Source organism: Anomaloglossus baeobatrachus, chromosome 3 (genome assembly GCF_048569485.1).
Source record: "Anomaloglossus baeobatrachus isolate aAnoBae1 chromosome 3, aAnoBae1.hap1, whole genome shotgun sequence".
In the NCBI taxonomy this organism is placed as follows: domain Eukaryota; kingdom Metazoa; phylum Chordata; class Amphibia; order Anura; family Aromobatidae; genus Anomaloglossus; species Anomaloglossus baeobatrachus.
Genome location: NC_134355.1, coordinates 561,819,757 through 561,838,841, shown reverse-complemented (window position 1 = coordinate 561,838,841; position 19,085 = coordinate 561,819,757). Strand labels below are relative to the sequence as shown.

At 47.6% G+C, this 19,085-nt stretch overlaps 1 protein-coding gene across 2 annotated transcripts in view; it reads right to left on the bottom strand.

The window, feature by feature from the left end:
* ILKAP (ILK associated serine/threonine phosphatase) overlaps positions 1-19,085 on the bottom strand; it is a 34,283-nt gene continuing 15,198 nt past the window's right edge. For both annotated transcript variants that reach the window (XM_075338649.1, XM_075338650.1), the window contains exons 2-10: positions 18,564-18,686; positions 5,176-5,290; positions 4,864-4,970; positions 4,699-4,792; positions 4,528-4,615; positions 3,303-3,424; positions 2,057-2,176; positions 1,293-1,374; positions 1-672 (exon numbers count right to left, since the gene is read on the bottom strand). In XM_075338649.1, coding sequence (XP_075194764.1) covers positions 544-672; positions 1,293-1,374; positions 2,057-2,176; positions 3,303-3,424; positions 4,528-4,615; positions 4,699-4,792; positions 4,864-4,970; positions 5,176-5,290; positions 18,564-18,686 — 980 coding nt within the window. In that variant the 3' untranslated portion in view covers positions 1-543. The remainder of the gene's footprint in view (positions 673-1,292; positions 1,375-2,056; positions 2,177-3,302; positions 3,425-4,527; positions 4,616-4,698; positions 4,793-4,863; positions 4,971-5,175; positions 5,291-18,563; positions 18,687-19,085) is intronic.

Below are 19,085 nucleotides of genomic sequence, written 5' to 3'. Positions count from 1 at the left end.
TAAAATGTCATGAAATATTTTACTGAAATATACAAGATCAAAAAAAAAAAATCAATGTTACAAACAAATGATGTTGTCGTGGTATGGTATAATGTATACCGAGCTCACAGGCTTCCCAGCATAAAATATCATTTCCTAATAAATCCATGAACCCAGGATTTCAGGGAAATCTTTCATAAGGGCACAGGGCTGAACAAAGTCCCTGATGGATAAGAATGTCAGGATGAAACACATGGCACTGGGGTCCGCACAATCAGGTTAGGGGGGGGAGGTTTCCACGATAAATTTCTTTTTCTCAAAGAAGGTAAAAAAAAAATGCCAATGAAATGAACAGAATACCTTTCATGATGCAGACCTGCACGTGTTACCCCACTGACTTCAAGGGAAAAAAAATGTTTTGGACAAAAAAAAAAAATAAAAAAAAATACAGTCCTACTGTACAGGAGATCGTAATATGGCGTTCTGTCTCACCACCATCCTCCCATGTGGCCCTAGTATTAATATGATGTTATGTGATCTCATCCACCCTCCCCCACCATCACATCAGTGCATTATCTGTACTACAAGCACAGTGACGTTGTCGGCGGCGCCTCGGCGCACAGCTTCATTTGCGAGGCGGTGGCAGGCGGATTCATATCGAGCATCCATGTCTTCAGATTCAGAGTCTTCGTCCTGTAGGATCAAACATTTCATTGATACATTACATTGGAGTCACTTAAAGGGGCACTCCGGGAGGAACAGACACAGAAAGCCATGCACTGCGCCGGCCCAGCACCAACCATTACAGTATCACGTTTCCTAGAATGTTCCTTTAAAGGGAACTTGTCATGTGGAAAAATGCTATTAACCTGCAGATACGGGGTCAATCTGCAAGTAAATAGCATTCTGAACCTGCCCGATGCCTGCACAGCAAACCCCGCTGCCAGGAGGAAAGTAACTTTAGTCCTCCAAGCAGTATTCCGATTTAAGTCATAGGGAGCATGGGTTCAGTCACCGCTCAGTGTATGGAGAGCAGCGGCTGTAACCACGCCCTCCACACAGACTGACCAACGAGTCTAATGCTGAGTAGCTGTAAGTCTGGGGGGCGGTTACAGCCGCCACTCTCCATTCATAGAGAGGTTACTAAACCCATACAAGCACCACCCCGGTGACTAAAACCAGAACTCTGCCAGGAGGACTAAAGTTAATTTCCTCCAGGCAGCGGGGTTTAATGTGCAGGTTAATAGTATTTATCCATGTGACAAGTTACAAGCAATGTCAAACTGCACATACATCCCACTCCAAAACCCTACCTGTACATGGCTGAGGACGAAGTGGACGGCTTCTTCTGCTGAGAAGGCTTTGAAAAGTCCATCACAAGCTAATAAAACAAACCTTCAAAACAAATACAAGAAGCATCACTGGTTACAAACAACATGTCAGTCAATCCTTGTGAAGAACGTGCAGATGTGGCATTAAGAGCATAGAATAAGCAGGTCATATTGTAACATCAATAATCTACAGACTTGTGAAGACGACACAACGTGAGGAAACAATACCCATAGGGAATGAAATGACTCGAGGTCAGAAGTATTTCATACGCATCTGCTTTATGCTGCTCCTCTCTCATTCCTCCTGGAAATGATCTGACAATTAAGGGCTATTCCTACCACTGTCATTGAAATATGCCCCTAGACATTGGCATAATGGCCCAACAATGTTGTAAGAAAAGTCACTCAAGAATTAGAATTTAATGGGGAACTAAGTAATAAATAGAGAAATAATATGCAGGAACATGAGTTTCCTGCCTGTGGTCTATGTACCCAGAAGAACATGCCAGGTCTCTAAGCTTCCAGGAGAGACAAGCACTTTCCATGCCAGATACTGCTAGCTGCACACAGTGATGACGTTTGGTTTCAGCAGCTTGCATTATATCTAATGGAAATACACTTGTCCACCAAGAAGACAGATTGAGATGACATTGATGATGACCATGTAGGAGCTAGTAATAGGGCATGAGGTGGCTAGGATTAATGGCTATGTGGCCACGGCGCTTGTCTACGATAGCTCTGCTTACCTGTCACTGTCTGTCAGTGGACATCTTTTGACATCTGGGATGTTGATAACACCACACCGCTTGTACTGCCCATCTCCTAGTGATCGTGATACCTCCAACACCCCAAGGACTCGACCATCTCTGACAAACAGAATAGCATATGTTAATCTTAGAGAAACTCACTGGGAAACCAGCAGGAAGGTTTTACCCAAAATAAAAAAAGTTGGTTTGTACCAAATTTGGGGGTCCTTTACCTTATATAGCTCCTTCATATATTGGGGCCATTTACAGGCATTGTAATACTTGGTTCCCCACACAAGGGGCATGAAGACCCCTAACAGACTTCCATTATCAAATGTGCAGGGACGACCAGATAACGGAGACGAGAAGTTACAAGTATTCATGCTCATCACCGAAATAGGCTAATAAATGCATGTAAGCATCACAGGGGAGCAAAAAGAATTGCAGGGCCCTGGTCCAGCCGCCATGTTGGTAGTCCATGGTTGCCAAACTGGAGCAAGATGGGAGAGAGATGGGTCTAAGGGCTTTGGTACAGCGTCCATAGACTGCCGACGGGGCAGATGGACCAGGGTCATGGAAAGCTTTTAGCTCTAATCTATTAGTAATCGTATCCTTTAAATAATAACTCTGATAAAGATTGCCCATTTAGGTGCAAATTGTATTCTGAAAAGACATCAGCACAAGAACGTATACGAATGCCATCAAAATTATGTGCAAAGCCTTAGTGATTTGTGAGCTTTAATTTACCGTTTATAGAGCCATGTTTTTGTGCATGCAAAGAAGCAGCAAGAAAAAAAAGAACCTCTCTAAGCGCGTAGTCTGCATATCTTTAGAAAGTCTTATGTAAGATTTCCAGCGGGAGGCATCGCACAGTCCATATCTTGGTGAAATGTTTTTAGCAAAATGAGCCCTCGGGCAGAGCAGCCTGTGCAGGGTGGCTAGGACAGATAACTGCCTGGCATTTCATAGAATTTGCCGATTCTGCAGATCACTGTACACACCCCAGAGCGGGGGCTCCTCCACCCTGACGGCAGAACGGCAACAAATTACTGTAGACACGAACACTTAAGAACATCCCAGGTAGCATGTGCCAGTTTGTCCCAAAACCCTGAGTGGGGTTTAGGATTGGGGGAGGGGGGGGGGGTTGATACAGGTAAAAGAGTGATTTAGGATTCATGGAAAAACATTTGTATCTGAACTTATGGACCATGCAGAGATTTAGGGGACGCGTTGTAGAAGTGCCCACCTCACATTGCCTCCTGCTCTCTGGATTCTCATCCGCTCTTCATACTGGGTGGGATTATGTTCTTTACTCAAGCTCAAGACGGTGGGCTTCTGGGTTTCTTCATTCATCCTGCAGAGCAAAGCCTAAATGGAGAACACAATACAGGGGATGATTGGAGTGCAGACCAGGACTGGAATACAAAGGCAGAAGAACAAAAAAAAAAAAAAATAAATAAATCTAATGCCAAGACAGAAGGGTATGCAAACAAGTAGGCAGAATATGGTCTGCGCATTACAGTGCCAAAATTGTGAAGGCGACTATACAATATTTCATCCACACGCCGCAGATGCAGAGCAAAGTGACCGGCACTGCGGATCCGACACAAGCAGCATCTCAGTTTAGGCTGCAGATTTTGCTGTGAATTTAACCCTTTGACATGCGTCAAATCCCTTATTTTCCTATGCCTAGCAGCATTTCCACACTATATCCCGAGTGGACTTACAGTATAACTATAGAATAGAGAGGACCTATTCATGTAAAAAAGCAGCATCACAATCCAGGTCACAGCCATTTTGACACCAATCTGAATATGATGGAAACTGCAATTCCTTTCTGGAGTCCCCGTCCCTCCCTGCATTTTTGTCTGCACACTCACTCGAATGTATATAGATCCATTCAGAAAATAACTGGCCAGACTTGGCCCTTTGCAATAACAGCTAATCTCTGGGGATTGGAGAGGTCATCACTGGACTGTCATGTTTACAGGGAATCTGTCACCAGGTTTTTGCCACCTGATTTGAGAGCAGTATAATGTAGAGGCAGAGATCCTGATTCCAGCGATGTGTCACTTACTCAGCTGCTTAGTGTAGTCTTGATAAAATCAGACTAATCAACAGATCATCATTAGAGGACTACTTGTCATGTTGCAGGTAGTCCAGCATATTCATGAGCTCTGTATAAATTACTAGATCTGCAACAGAGAAAACATTGCTTTTATCAAAATGACAGCAAACAGCTCAGTAAGTGACATCTCTGAAATTAGGGTCTCTGTCTCTACATTATGCTGCTTTCAGATGGGGGTGGAAAAACCTAATTACCTAATCCCCCTTTAAAAAGTAGCTGTCTACATGGGACTAGTACATTATAAAAGGGATAGGAAATGCGCTATATGTGAATAGTCAAGAATATGGCTATTTCCACTGCTGTAAAGCTCTTTGTTAAATTAAGGGGAAAAGTTAGTGGTCACCTTGCTGTCCCCGAGATTGGCAATGTAGAGGACGTTATCTGCAACCAGTACACAGATGGCCGTTGTGCCATCTTTCCACGCTGGCTTCCTATAGGATAAAACAGAAATAACAAGGCAACAATGCAAAGATGAGTTCAATCCTATTACTGCAGAAATCAGTAAGACACCAACTGGCTGGCGGCCTGCTTCAGAAACTCCTCATCAGTGTGCCTGAAAGCATCAAGCAGACTCTTCTTTATTATCTTGTCCACGCTGCCTCCATCCCCTGTAAAGAGAGGACTCATGACTCCGTTCTCGGTTGTTACTGAGGGACACAACGTCTCAACCTTGACTTACCACGAGGCAACTTCTTCACAACATTGCGGTGCAGGTTGTGCGCAGCATATCGTGCTGCCCGGCTGCCGCCATGCCCATCAAAGACTGCAAAGTATGAAAGGCGCGATCTGAAAGAAAAAGAGCAATTGCCACTAAAAACGCATAAAAATAATGCAATAATCACTGAAATTGCATGTTTTGGTGTGGACACCTTCAGAAAAATACAGCAGGAAAGTAGCGTTTTTGCACGTGAGGCCTGTTCTAAGCAGAAGTCGTTGATATTGAAGCCCGAGGATCTGAATGGAGTAAATATCCAGGACTCCTCATACTTACACGTTGGGCAGCACAGGCTGGCACTCCTCGCTGAGGTCACACACCGTGTGGGCGTCCTGTAATTCTTCCCTTTCTCCCCTCCTTTCCGCTACATGAGCTTTTAAAGACAGAATTCCTACAAAGTGCAACACAAAAAAAGAAAGAATAAAGTCCCAAATAAGTAAGTGCTCATATACACCATACTTCTTACATCTGGCTGTGTACTGCCCCATTGTGTACCGTGTATGCTGCCGTCAGCTTGCCCTGTGCCTACCACCTTAGGCTAGGTTCACACGTCCGTTAAATTGTATCAGTCACAATCCGCTGCTCTGGTAAACAACGGAATTCGTTTAGTGGATTCCGTTGTTCCCATAGACTTGTATGAGCAGCGGATTGTGACTGATGCCCTTGCGTTGCACCCTCCGCCCAACTAAACAGTCGTGAAACGACTGACCGCGGGGCGGAAGGAACGCAACCTGTAACATTTTTTGAGCAGCGCAATCCGTAGGATTTCGCTGCGCATGCTCTCTCTGGCTCCCTGCACACGTAACCAGGATACACATCGGGTTACTAAGCAATGCGCTTTGGTTAGTTACCCGATATTTACACTGGTTACGGGTGCAGGGAGCCAGCGCTAAGAAATGTACGCTGGTAACCAAGATACAGTCAGGTCCAGAAATATTTGGACAGTGACACAAGTTTTGTTATTTTAGCTGTTTACAAAAACATGTTCAGAAATACAATTATATATATAATATGGGCTGAAAGTGCACACTCCCAGCTGCAATAAGAGTTTTCACATCCAAATCGGAGAAAGGGTTTAGGAATCATAGCTCTGTAATGCATAGCCTCCTCTTTTTCAAGGGACCAAAAGTAATTGGACAAGGGACTCTAAGGGCTGCAATTCACTCTGAAGGCGTCTCCCTCGTTAACCTGTAATCAATGAAGTAGTTAAAAGGTCTGGGGTTGATTACAGGTGTGTCGTTTTGCATTTGGAAGCTGTTGCTGTGACCAGACAACATGCGGTCTAAGGAACTCTCAATTGAGGTGAAGCAGAACATCCTGAGGCTGAAAAAAAAAGAAAAAAATCCATCAGAGAGATAGCAGACATGCTTGGAGTAGCAAAATCAACAGTCGGGTACATTCTGAGAAAAAAGGAATTGACTGGTGAGCTTGGGAACTCAAAAAGGCCTGGGCGTCCACGGATGACAACAGTGGTGGATGATCGCCGCATACTTTCTTTGGTGAAGAAGAACCCGTTCACAACATCAACTGAAGTCCAGAACACTCTCAGTGAAGTAGGTGTATCTGTCTCTAAGTCAACAGTAAAGAGAAGACTCCATGAAAGTAAATACAAAGGGTTCACATCTAGATGCAAACCATTCATCAATTCCAAAAATAGACAGGCCAGAGTTAAATTTGCTGAAAAACACCTCATGAAGCCAGCTCAGTTCTGGAAAAGTATTCTATGGACAGATGAGACAAAGATCAACCTGTACCAGAATGATGGGAAGAAAAAAGTTTGGAGAAGAGAGGGAACGGCACATGATCCAAGGCACACCACATCCTCTGTAAAACATGGTGGAGGCAACGTGATGGCATGGGCTTGCATGGCTTTCAATGGCACTGGGTCACTTGTGTTTATTGATGACATAACAGCAGACAAGAGTAGCCGGATGAATTATGAAGTGTACCGGGATATACTTTCAGCCAGATTCAGCCAAATGCCGCAAAGTTGATCGGACGGCGCTTCATAGTACAGATGGACAATGACCCCAAGCATACAGCCAAAGCTACCCAGGAGTTCAGGAGTGCAAAAAGTGGAACATTCTGCAATGGCCAAGTCAATCACCAGATCTTAACCCAATTGAGCATGCATTTCACTTGCTCAAATCCAGACTTAAGACGGAAAGACCCACAAACAAGCAAGACCTGAAGGCTGCGGCTGTAAAGGCCTGGCAAAGCATTAAGAAGGAGGAAACCCAGCGTTTGGTGATGTCCATGGGTTCCAGACTTAAGGCAGTGATTGCCTCCAAAGGATTCGCAACAAAATATTGAAAATAAAAATATTTTGTTTGGGTTTGGTTTATTTGTCCAATTACTTTTGACCTCCTAAAATGTGGAGTGTTTGTAAAGAAATGTGTACAATTCCTACAATTTCTATCAGATATTTTTGTTCAAACCTTCAAATTAAACGTTACAATCTGCACTTGAATTCTGTTGTAGAGGTTTCATTTCAAATCCAATGTGGTGGCATGCAGAGCCCAACTCGCGAAAATTGTGTCACTGTCCAAATATTTCTGGACCCAACTGTACATATCAGGTAACCAAGAAAAAAGTGCTTTGCTTTTAGTTACCCGATATTTACCCTGGATACGTGTGCAGGGAGGCCGACACTTCCCCGCTCGGCTCCGCCCCCTCCCGCACTCGGCATGTACACACACACACACGCGCGCACTCACTCACTCACCTGTCCCCAGCCCTGCAGTCCCCACGGCACTGACGTCCTCAGCGCCACGGCCCCGCTCGGCTCCACCCCGAACTCCGCCCCCACGCGCTCCGCCCCCGCACACAACGGAGTCCGACAATGAATTTTGTTCTTTGTCATCTGTTGTACAACACATCAGTCACATGAGTTAAGCAACGCATGTGACTGATGCAAAACAACGGAAATGTGAACCTAGCCTTAGGTGTAATGAGGCAGGCAGTGCGTAATCTATGAGGACCTACCCTCACTGATGGTGGCTCTGTTCACTCAATTCACCAGAATGGTGATAATCTAGGCGTTGGCATAATCTACAGACAGTGTCTCAGACTGCCAGGAATAAAGGAAGAACATAGAAAGAGACAGTATGTGGTCAGGAGCCACGAGTACAATTTGGGCTCGCAGCTTTCACACACATACCTAGATAAGTGAAAGCAGAAACTAAAATATCAGTTTTTATGCCATAAAATATTGATTGCTGACGCCCACCTGTCCCCAGGAAACCACCGATACCACTAACATACATTATATTTTTACATATTAATCCATCACTGCAGTTAATTATACTATCATCTTTAAAATCTTATCCTTTTGGGGACTTATGATGGTTAGCTACCACTGACACCTAATGGTTGGGCTAATTATATGCAATCTCTAGGTAGTTATATAGGCCTCAATTTATGGTTTCCTGACACCTAGTGGTTGGATTGATTATATGCAATCCCTATGTAGTCTTATAGGCTTTGATTTATGGTTGTTTATGATCATTGTATCAATATTTAAATCCTCTTAGGGGATTATATTGTTATATATTAATCCATCACTATATATGGCCTGTTTGCCTTCCTCTATAACAATTGATATATTACTCCTCTATGTTATTACTGAGTTTTTGCATATGAATTTTACCATATGGTATATGAATTTATATATTTACAAGTATCTTGTGGTGTGAATTAAGGATATAATTGTTACCTGCTTCTTATGCGGTTTTCTGCTTATATGGTGATTATCTATAAGGTCATCCATTGTTCTTTTGATATTGTTTTTATATTGTACACTGTGGTGTCTATCTCCCTGCTCTTATCAATAAAAAATGTGGTTGTAATGTACAGGACTTTGGTCGTTTTCTTTCTTCTTTTATACATACATACAAACAAAGACAAAACACAACTCCAGAGATAAGAATGGGTTTTTCCATCTTCTATAGCTGGGTTTACACACTGAAACTTTCTAGCGATCCCACCAGCGATCCCAACCTGGCCGGGATCGCTACAAAGTCTCTGGTGAGCTGTCAAACAGGCAGACCTGGCCAACGACGCAACAGCGATCCGGACCTGCAGAGCGACCTAGCTGGTTGTTGGGGACGTGTCAAAGCAGTGTGAGACTGTGACCGGGGTTATATATGACGGCCGGTATGTCTCGCCCCGGTTGTGCTCACTCCATGATAATCCACTATAGGGTTAATGCTGTTTCCCTACAGGCTGAAGGAAGGGTTAAATAGATTCAGGAACAAGGGCAGGTGTGCCGGGTGTGAGGGAGTGATCACATCTCCCTGAGTTCTCTGCCGGAAAGGCACATATGTACTATTGTGGACTTTTTCTTTGGATAATAAACCGTGTGCTGTGAACCTTGGTGCCTGGATCCCGTGTCTTCTGCAGCGCAGCCGACGACGCTACCTCACATATGGTGGAGAATCGGCGGGCATGACAGCCGGTGAGGTGTAGCATCCATCCCTGGTGACCCAGCTGCGCATGTCCTGGATTCGAGCGGCTATACTACAGCCCAAACCCAGCGACGCCATGGAGGACATAATAAAGCATTTGGCTCAGGCTAATGCACAGCAGCAACAGGCTAATGCACAGCAGCAACAGGCTAATGCACAGCAGCAACAGACCAATGCACACCTGCTCCAATCCTTGCAAGTGCAGGAAAAAAAATTCCAAGAACAGATGGATCAGGCCAATGCACGTCAGCAGCAAGCCTTGCAATTGCAGGAAAAAAGGCACCAAGAACAGATGGTTCTCCTGGCCAAGTCGATCCGTGCCGGGCCGGCAGCAACAACCCAGGGACCGGGTGACGACGGCAGCGTCCGGAAAGCGGTGAGACAAGCGTTGCAAAAGATGACCCCGGGTGATGATGTGGAAGCGTTCCTGGCGGTGTTTGAACGGGTGGCCGAGCGGGAAAAGCTGCCGACCCCGCAGTGGGCTGAGGTATTGTCACCCTATCTGACGGGGGAACCCCAAAAAGCATACCTGGACCTCTGTACCGAGGACGCCATTGACTATGTGACCCTGAAAGCCGAAATACTGGCTCGGTTGGGGGTGAATACCTATGTACGGGCTCAGCGGGTAAATCAGTGGTTCTTTGAGGAAGCCAAACCCGTATGCTCCCAGGCCTATGACTTGTTGCATCTTGTAAAAAAGTGGTTGCAGCCTGACACTCTGAGCCCGGCGCAAATGGTGGAAAGGGTAGTAGTGGATCGTTTTGTGCGCACTTTACCCGTCACCGTTCAACGGTGGGTCGGACAGGGTGACCCGAGTACCCTGGACCAATTAGTGTCCCTGGTAGAGCGGCATGTGGCTACGCAGGACTTGATACGGGACACTGAGACTTTGCGTACCGCCCGTCGGTCCGGCCCCTCCAAGCCTAGGGCCAAGGACCCACCGCTGACACCGGTGCGGGAGTCCGCTACCGTCCCGTCTGAAGCCGCACCCTCCGTCCCTGAGGTCCGGAAAACTATGTACCCTAAACGACAACTCGTCAAGGGGGTGTCCTTCCCTATTAGATGTTGGCGGTGCCAGCGGGTGGGACATATGGAAGCCCAGTGTCCACTCACCACGGAGCCCATGGATTGTGGGGTTACCCGGCGGGGTTCAATGTATGCTCAGGTGGTGTGTACCGCTGACCTGGTCTACCCAGAGACTGAGCCCCACTTGTGCCAAATTCAGGTGAATGGATGTCCGGTTACAGGCTTGTTGGATTCCGGAAGCTTAGTGACCCTTGTGCGATCAACCCTAAGGGCTAAAGTAAAGGCCACAGGACGTACCGTGGGGGTGGTTTGCATACATGGGGACCGCCGAGACTATCCCACGGGGATAGTCACCATCACAGCACCTTGCGGTCAGGTGCAACATGAGGTGGGACTTATTAATACTCTTCCCTATGATGTGATCCTAGGAAGGGATCTGCCCTATTTTTGGACTTTATGGAAGGGACCTCCTAAGTCCCCTCAGATATTGGTCAGTCCGGGACCTGAGCCCTACAATCCTGAATCCGGGACGCCTGCCGTAGGGGTCCCCATGATAGGGACAGGATGTGAACCTGATAGGTCGCCCCTAGAGGTATTGGCAGGAGAGGCCGAGACGGTCGAGCCCATCCCGGAGTTGGAGGCGTCCCCGGATACGTTTGGGACAGCCCAACTCCAGGACCCTACATTAATACATGCCCGGAGTCGGGTGACAGTAGTTGACGGGGTGGCACAGCTGCCTGGTGCCCAGGTAAGATACCCCCATTTCGCTCTTAAGCAGGATTTACTCTACCGGGTAGATGAAATACGGGGCGTAGGGGTAGAGCAGTTGGTGGTGCCCCAGCCGTATCGCCGGCGGGTCCTCGACTTGGCTCATAAACACCTGATGAGTGGTCACCTAGGGGTCAAGAAAACGCAGGAGCGAATATTGCAAAGGTTCTATTGGCCCGGGGTCTTTGGGGAGGTAAAACGGTTCTGCGAAACCTGCCCGGAGTGTCAGCTTACCGCACCCCTGACCCACTTTCGCAGTCCGTTGGTACCGTTACCCATTATAGAAGTCCCTTTTGAACGGATAGGGATGGATCTGGTGGGGCCCCTCGTAAAGTCTGCTCGAGGGCACCAGCATATCCTAGTGATCGTTGACTATGCCACCCGGTATCCAGAGGCGATACCTCTCAGACATACTGCAGCCAAGCTTATAGCTCGGGAGTTGTTTGCTGTGTTCTGTCGGGTGGGGTTGCCCAAGGAGATCCTTACGGATCAGGGGACCCCATTCATGTCTAAAGTGACCAAAGAGCTATGCCGGCTACTCCAGATCAAGCAGTTGCGTACGTCTGTGTATCATCCTCAGACGGACGGTTTAGTGGAACGATTCAATAAAACCCTGAAAACCATGCTCAAAAGGGTGATTTCCAAAGACGGGAAAGACTGGGATATGATGCTTCCCTATTTGATGTTTGCCATACGAGAGGTGCCACAGGCATCCACGGGGTTTTCGCCTTTTGAATTGTTATACGGGCGACATCCCCGGGGATTGTTGGACCTGGCAAAAGAAACCTGGGAGCAGGAGCTCACCCCCCATAAAAGTGTGATTGAACACATTTTGGGTATGCAGAACCGCATAAGCGCGGTCATGCCAATTGTGAAGGAGCATTTACAGGAGGCTCAGGCCGCGCAAAGCGGCCGCTACAATAGACAAGCCACCGTGCGGACCTTTAATCCCGGGGATCGGGTGTTGGTATTGATTCCCACGGCGGAGAGTAAATTCCTGGCTCAGTGGCAAGGCCCCTACGAGATAAAGGAAAGAGTCGGGGTGGTTAACTATAAAGTATTGCAGCCCGGTAGGCGGAAACCTGAACTAATATACCATGTCAACCTATTAAAACCTTGGCAGGAACGGGAAAGCCTGATGGCTATTTTTTCCCCACCTCCCTCCTCTTCGGGTCGTTCACATCCGGCTCCAGCGACCTCTGGAGAGGACGAACCGGAAGTAAGGATTGGAGAAGCCCTCACCAAGACACAGAGGCGAGAGGCCAGACGGTTGGTTCAGCAGAACCCCGATGTCTTCTCCGAGCTGCCCGGTAGGACCAGTCTGATACGACATGATATTGTCACCGAGCCCCACCTGAAGGTACGCCTGAAGTCATACCGAGTACCGGAGGCTCGACGACAAGCCATATCGGAGGAAGTAAAGACAATGTTACGCCTGGGGGTCATCGAAAAATCCCGGAGTGAATGGGCTAGTCCGATTGTCCTAATACCAAAACCCGATGGCTCCTTAAGGTTCTGCAATGACTTTAGGAGATTGAACGAAATATCCAAGTTTGATCTCTACCCCATGCCCCGGGTGGATGAGCTGATTGATAGGCTGGGACAGGCGCGATATTTTACCACGCTCGACCTGACCAAGGGGTACTGGCAGGTGCCACTAACGGAGTCCGCCAAGGAGAAAACCGCTTTTGTTACGCCGGAGGGTCTCTTCCACTATGTTGTCTTGCCTTTTGGGTTACATGGCGCTCCGGCCACGTTCCAGAGGTTGATGGACTTAGTGCTGGAACCCCACCAGGCGTATGCATCAGCGTACCTTGATGACATCATTATTTACAGCTCCGATTGGCAGACTCACTTGGAACAGGTACAAGCGGTGGTGGACGCGCTTCGAACAGCCGGATTGACAGCCAATCCCAAGAAGTGTGCATTGGGACTCACGGAAGCCCGCTACTTGGGCTACGTGATAGGCCAAGGAGTGATTAAGCCCCAAATTAACAAGGTCGAGGCGATCCAGAAGTGGCCTAGACCCCTGACCACGAAGCAGGTTAGGGCCTTCCTGGGTATCGTGGGGTACTACAGGAGGTTTGTAAAAGATTTTGCGGGACTATCAGCCCCCTTGACGGACCTTCTCAAAGGCAAGAAGTCCGTCATGGTGCGCTGGACTCCGCAGGCCGAGGACTCCTTCCGGGCCCTGAAGGAGGTCCTGTGCAGACAGCCCGTTCTGGTCAACCCTGATTTCCGGAAGGAGTTCATAGTACAGACTGACGCCTCGGAGGTCGGCCTGGGGGCAGTGCTGTCTCAGGTGGTTCAGGGGGAGGAACACCCCGTCACCTTCTTAAGTAGGAAGCTCACCCCTCCCGAGCGGAATTATAGCGTAGTGGAGGAGTGCCTGGCGATCAAGTGGGCCTTGGAGTCCCTACGCTATTACCTGCTGGGACGGCAGTTTCGCTTGGTGACGGATCACTCTCCACTGGTCTGGATGAGGTCCGCCAAGGAACGGAATGCCCGGGTTACCCGGTGGTTCCTTTCTCTGCAGAACTTCCAGTTTACGGTTGAACACCGGGCCGGTAGGTTGCAGGGCAACGCCGATGCCTTGTCCCGCGGCCCGTGTTTGATGGCAGGAGTTCAACCCCGCACGCTTGAACTGAGGGGGGGGGTATGTGAGACTGTGACCGGGGTTATATATGACGGCCGGTATGTCTCGCCCCGGTTGTGCTCACTCCATGATAATCCACTATAGGGTTAATGCTGTTTCCCTACAGGCTGAAGGAAGGGTTAAATAGATTCAGGAACAAGGGCAGGTGTGCCGGGTGTGAGGGAGTGATCACATCTCCCTGAGTTCTCTGCCGGAAAGGCACATATGTACTATTGTGGACTTTTTCTTTGGATAATAAACCGTGTGCTGTGAACCTTGGTGCCTGGATCCCGTGTCTTCTGCAGCGCAGCCGACGACGCTACCTCACAGCAGCTATTTGAAAGGGAAGTCGCTGTAAAGTCCCCTTTACACACTGAGACTTTCTAGCGATCATGCTGCACAGCGGGAAACAAAGGACCAAAGAATGGTCCTGAACGATTTGTAGCGATCAGCAACCTCACAGCGGGGGCCAGGTCGCTGATGTGTTTCACACACTGCAATGTCGCTGGGGAGGTCGCTATTATGTCACAAAACCGGTGACGTTACAGCGATGTCGTTTGCGATGTTGCAGTGTGTAAAGCCACCTTATCATGTTGTGAATTATGGTGGTCTGACCTCCGGGCCCCTACGATCCTGAGTATGAACTACCACCCGTCACACAACCATGTTATAGCCTAACATCACTATAGTAGATGGGAAGAACTCGTTACTCATTATTAGAAATCTCTAGGTATTAGGAGAGTCTGCCTAAGAAATACATGCAACATGCAGCAGTCACATTGTATTACTCATCGTCTTGGCTGATTTTTCTTGGGCTTCATTTATAAAGAGCCATCTTACCATAGAATTACATCTAGATCTTAGGAAAACAGTATATTATTAATGCAATACTTAAAAAGGGGTTGTCCAGGAATTTTATCCTTCGGATAGGTCATCAATATCGGACTGGTGGGGAAGCGACCCCTGGCATTCCCATCGATCAGCTGTTCCTGGCCAGATGTGCTAAAAAGCAGAGCTGAACAGCACAGTCAGTGGAATAGTGGTTACGACCACGTACTACATATCCGCCTATTTGAATCAATAGAGGGCAGATGTGGCCCAGAACATCTGGCCTAGCGGGGATGCTGGGTGTCACACCCCCAATCAGATATTGGTAACCTATCCCAAGGATCGGCCATAGTATAAAAGTCCAAGACAACCCTTGTAGTACACATTAATGCTCATTCAGGAATACCGTGGGTTTAGGTGTCATCTTCTGCCATCTTGTGGCTGGAGCTGGTCCTACATCTCAACCTCAAAACAAGATTCATTACTACAAAATGTGAATAGGATTTCAACACTAACTGTGTTAATGAATTTTTACTAAAAAGAAATCACGACTCTATGAGATGCATATAGCCTGAAAGGCCTAATTTAGGTGGGGAAAGCTGCACCACTAGATCCCACAGGCAAAGTTACCTCCCCGCAGCCAATGAGATCCCTATTTTGGCCAACATAGCAATAAAGGTACCTCTGTTAGCACAGAATGACTGTTCAAACCAAGTACAGGTGCATCATAGCAGCCAATTAAATACACCTTCCTACCTGCTTGTTTTCCATCTATCTTCACCCTTCTCGGCTCTATGAAGCCAGAGCTGTCAATCAAAGAAGAGGAGAGGGTGGAGATGGAGGGAAAACAAGCAGGTGGGAAGGTGGATTTAAATGTTTGGCCACCCTGATGCACCGAGCCCCTTTACTTGGCTTGAACAGTCACTCTGTGCTGACATAGTCCCTGTAACCCCTTCATGACTTTGGATGTACCGGTATGTCCAAGGTCATGTCTATCCCTTTATTAAGGGCTTATGCACAGGAACATTTTATTTTTTTAAACATCCAATTGTGGAAATTAGTATTATTCCAAGATCTATTGATTAAAAGTAACTTCCTTAGTGGGAAAACCCCTTTAAAGGGAACCTGTCAGCAGAAATGTCCCCTAAAACCTAACAGATTCCCCCTCTGCAGCTCCTGGGCTGCATTCTAGAAAGGTCCCTGTTATGATTGTGCCCACTTTCTGACCGAAAAAAAGTGTTTATAAAGTTGTACCTTTTTGGCTTCTGATTCTGTAAATCCGTCACGGGGGCGGGCAGCCTGATGGCCGTTATTCTGCCCCCTGGTCCTGTATGCCGCCCCCATCGCTGATTTCAATACTTCTGGACGCCGCCCACTGCTCCAGCCATCCCCGCGCATGCCCAGTGCCCATCTCTCGGGGATGAGCACTGTGCCCAGCGTCACCGCTGGTGACGTGCACGCAGGGTTAAGATTATGGGCGGTGCTGTGATGTTTATTCCTAAGCAACCGCCCATAATCGCGGGACCGCGCTTTCCCCCTCGGCCTGCTTCTTTCTGCGCAAGCGCGCTGCTGCTGACCTCACTTCGCCTCCTTCCCATCTTGCCCCGAGGCAGGAAATAGATGGGAAGAGCGCGGAGCAGTGACTACACCGAAAGCGCGGTCCCGCGATTATGGGCGGTTGCTTAGGAATAAACATCACAGCACCGCCCATAATCTTAACCCTGCGTGCACGTGACGCTGGGCACAGTGCTCATCCCCGAGAGATGGGCACTGGGCATGCGCGGGGATGGCTGGAGCAGTGGGCGGCGTCCAGAAGTATTGAAATCAGCGATGGGGGCGGCATACAGGACCAGGGGGCAGAATAACGGCCATCAGGCAGCCCGCCCCCGTGACGGATTTACAGAATCAGAAGCCAAAAAGGTACAACTTTATAAACACTTTTTTTCGGTCAGAAAGTGGGCACAATCATAACAGGGACCTTTATAGAATGCAGCCCAGGAGCTGCAGAGGGGGAATCTGTTAGGTTTTAGGGGACATTTCTGCTGACAGGTTCCCTTTAATCTTTGGTCGACACCTTTTTAGGCTCAACAGTGGGGAATAGCAGTGATGTGCACCCTGGAGGTATTCAATGGTCCTGGTGTGGGAACCAAAATCTGATCAGTCATTTGGAAGAATTCAAGTGAATCCCTTGTGTCACTACCTCTATGCTGACATTAGTGGAAATGCTTATGACAAGTGATGTGTAATATTCTGTGATTGCCCCAAATTTACATGCATATTTTGCAGTGGAAATTCACAATAGAAAACAAAAAAATCAAAACAAAACCTGGGACGGACCGGGCATGTTGTGCCTAGAAAGCTATAAGGCTACAAGATGACCATCTCTGTGCCACCCGAGTGCTCCCTCAGAACAACAGCATAAGACACCTAAAACCCCATTCTCTTGGAAATTTTCAGAGCTTATTCGCATCTTATCTGGGTGCACAAGTCCCCATATCTGTAGGGCGCTTGTATATATTTTTTGTGTGGGTTCATTCTGCAGCCACACGCACATTGGGTTTCTATAAAACTACATCTGATAAGAAAACAAGATTGAGAGTCCTATTTGCAAAAAGAAATAGTGATATTCTACGCCACAATAAGTATCACTACCATAGAGTTACATTTCAATACAGTAAAACCCCAAAGCTATGTAACTGTGGATAATATCCCCGGAATATAAGCCCTTTCTATAAGATGGTGTCGGCATCCTATACATTAACTCATTTAAATGGTGCATCCAGAAGAATGATTAATCCAGTGCATCCAGAAGGATGATTAAAAGGGTACCCAGCCAGGGACTTTGTGTCTGCCCCGATCCACAAAGTGGACTGGTCTCTCCATAGATACACACATAGGGGGCTTCTGTCAGACTAAAGAGTGGGGCGACGTCTCCAGGGACCTGCCACAGACTAATCATCAAAGACACAGTCCCCGACCAGGTTTTCAAACTAGGTTTTACCTGAAGCACCAGGGACAGCATAAATCTCATGTCAGGTTTTCTTTCTCCATCAGGAACTGATAAAATGAAAAAGTGAACCTTTAGTCTGCCCTCCCAACACCCCAGTCCAGTGCTGCCTCTCCACCGCTGCTCCAGTCTTTACTGATTGACTGCAGTGATAGCATCAGGTCTAAAGCACTGCAGCCAATGACTGGACTCACACTGTCTATGTAGATGGCATGAGGCACTATGCCCAGTGATTGGTTGCAGCGCTGTAGATATTACAGTAAGGCCTAAGCCACATGGCGAGAAAATCGGTGCGAGTGGAGTGTGATAAAACATCGCATTCCCCTCGGACCAATTGTAGCCTGTGTGCCAGCACACAAGAGCGATTATTTTCTCAGACCTAAATCGGACCGAGAAAACAATCGCAGCATGCTGCAATTGTAAGGTGAGACTCTTTTCTCTTGCCCCCATTCAAGTGAATGGGGCGAGAGAAAAATCGCACTGCACTCGAGGTACACCGGTGTAATTCAAGTGCAGGGCGAGAATGACAATAGCCAGCTACGGAGGAGAGAGGGAGAGAAATCCCTCCCTCCCCTCCTCCGTGCCGGCCCGCCCCTCCGCAGCGCTGACCCGCTCGCAGGGTCGGACTTCAGATGCAGGCACACTCGCATGACACTCGGCTCCTGCTGTGCTGCCAGCGCGAGACGAGTCTCATGCGAGCATCGCACTAGTGCCCCGTGTGGACCCGGCCTAATGCTGCAACCTCACAAAAAGTAGTGGAGAGGGAACACTGGATCCAGGGAGGGTAAGTAAAACCTCTGTTTGTTTGTGTTATCAGCCTCTAATTGAGGAGCAGGAGGTTTTAAATTGCACAACTCCCCACCCCCATGTAATCGAAAGATACGCAGTGTACAGACACACAAACTCCATGTGCAGTGCTAAGTTGTGTGAAAACCTTTACAAACTTTCTTTTCCTGGTGCGCGCCCTCACAGCCGTCCAAGTCACTCGCTTCTGCTCTTCGCTTTCCCCTAGAGTTACCGTTCAGCGGTCCAGGATCAGGGGGAGATCCTGCTGGGGCTGGAAGAACATAACCGGGATTAGTCATAGACCTTCATAGAGAGAAGACAGAAGATGAAGAGAAGCAAACATGGAGCCTAGATCTTGAGGTAAAGAATTAAAAAAAAAAATCACACACAAAATGGACCGGATGGTGCTGGTGGCAGGGTGTTGATCATTATTACAGAGCTACATATCTGGTTAGAAACCGTATTTAAAAAGGGAAGGTGTCACGTTTTTTTATTTTTGTATTAATAATAGTGATTATGAAATCAAGTATTTTTAATACAAAATTAAATTCATTGTTTATTTAGTTTTTATTTAATTCTAAATTTACTGAAGCACTGGGGGCTGCCATCTTGGATTTGCTGTGAGAAACGACAGTTACCCAACCTCATTTATGGCAGCCCCCTATGAATG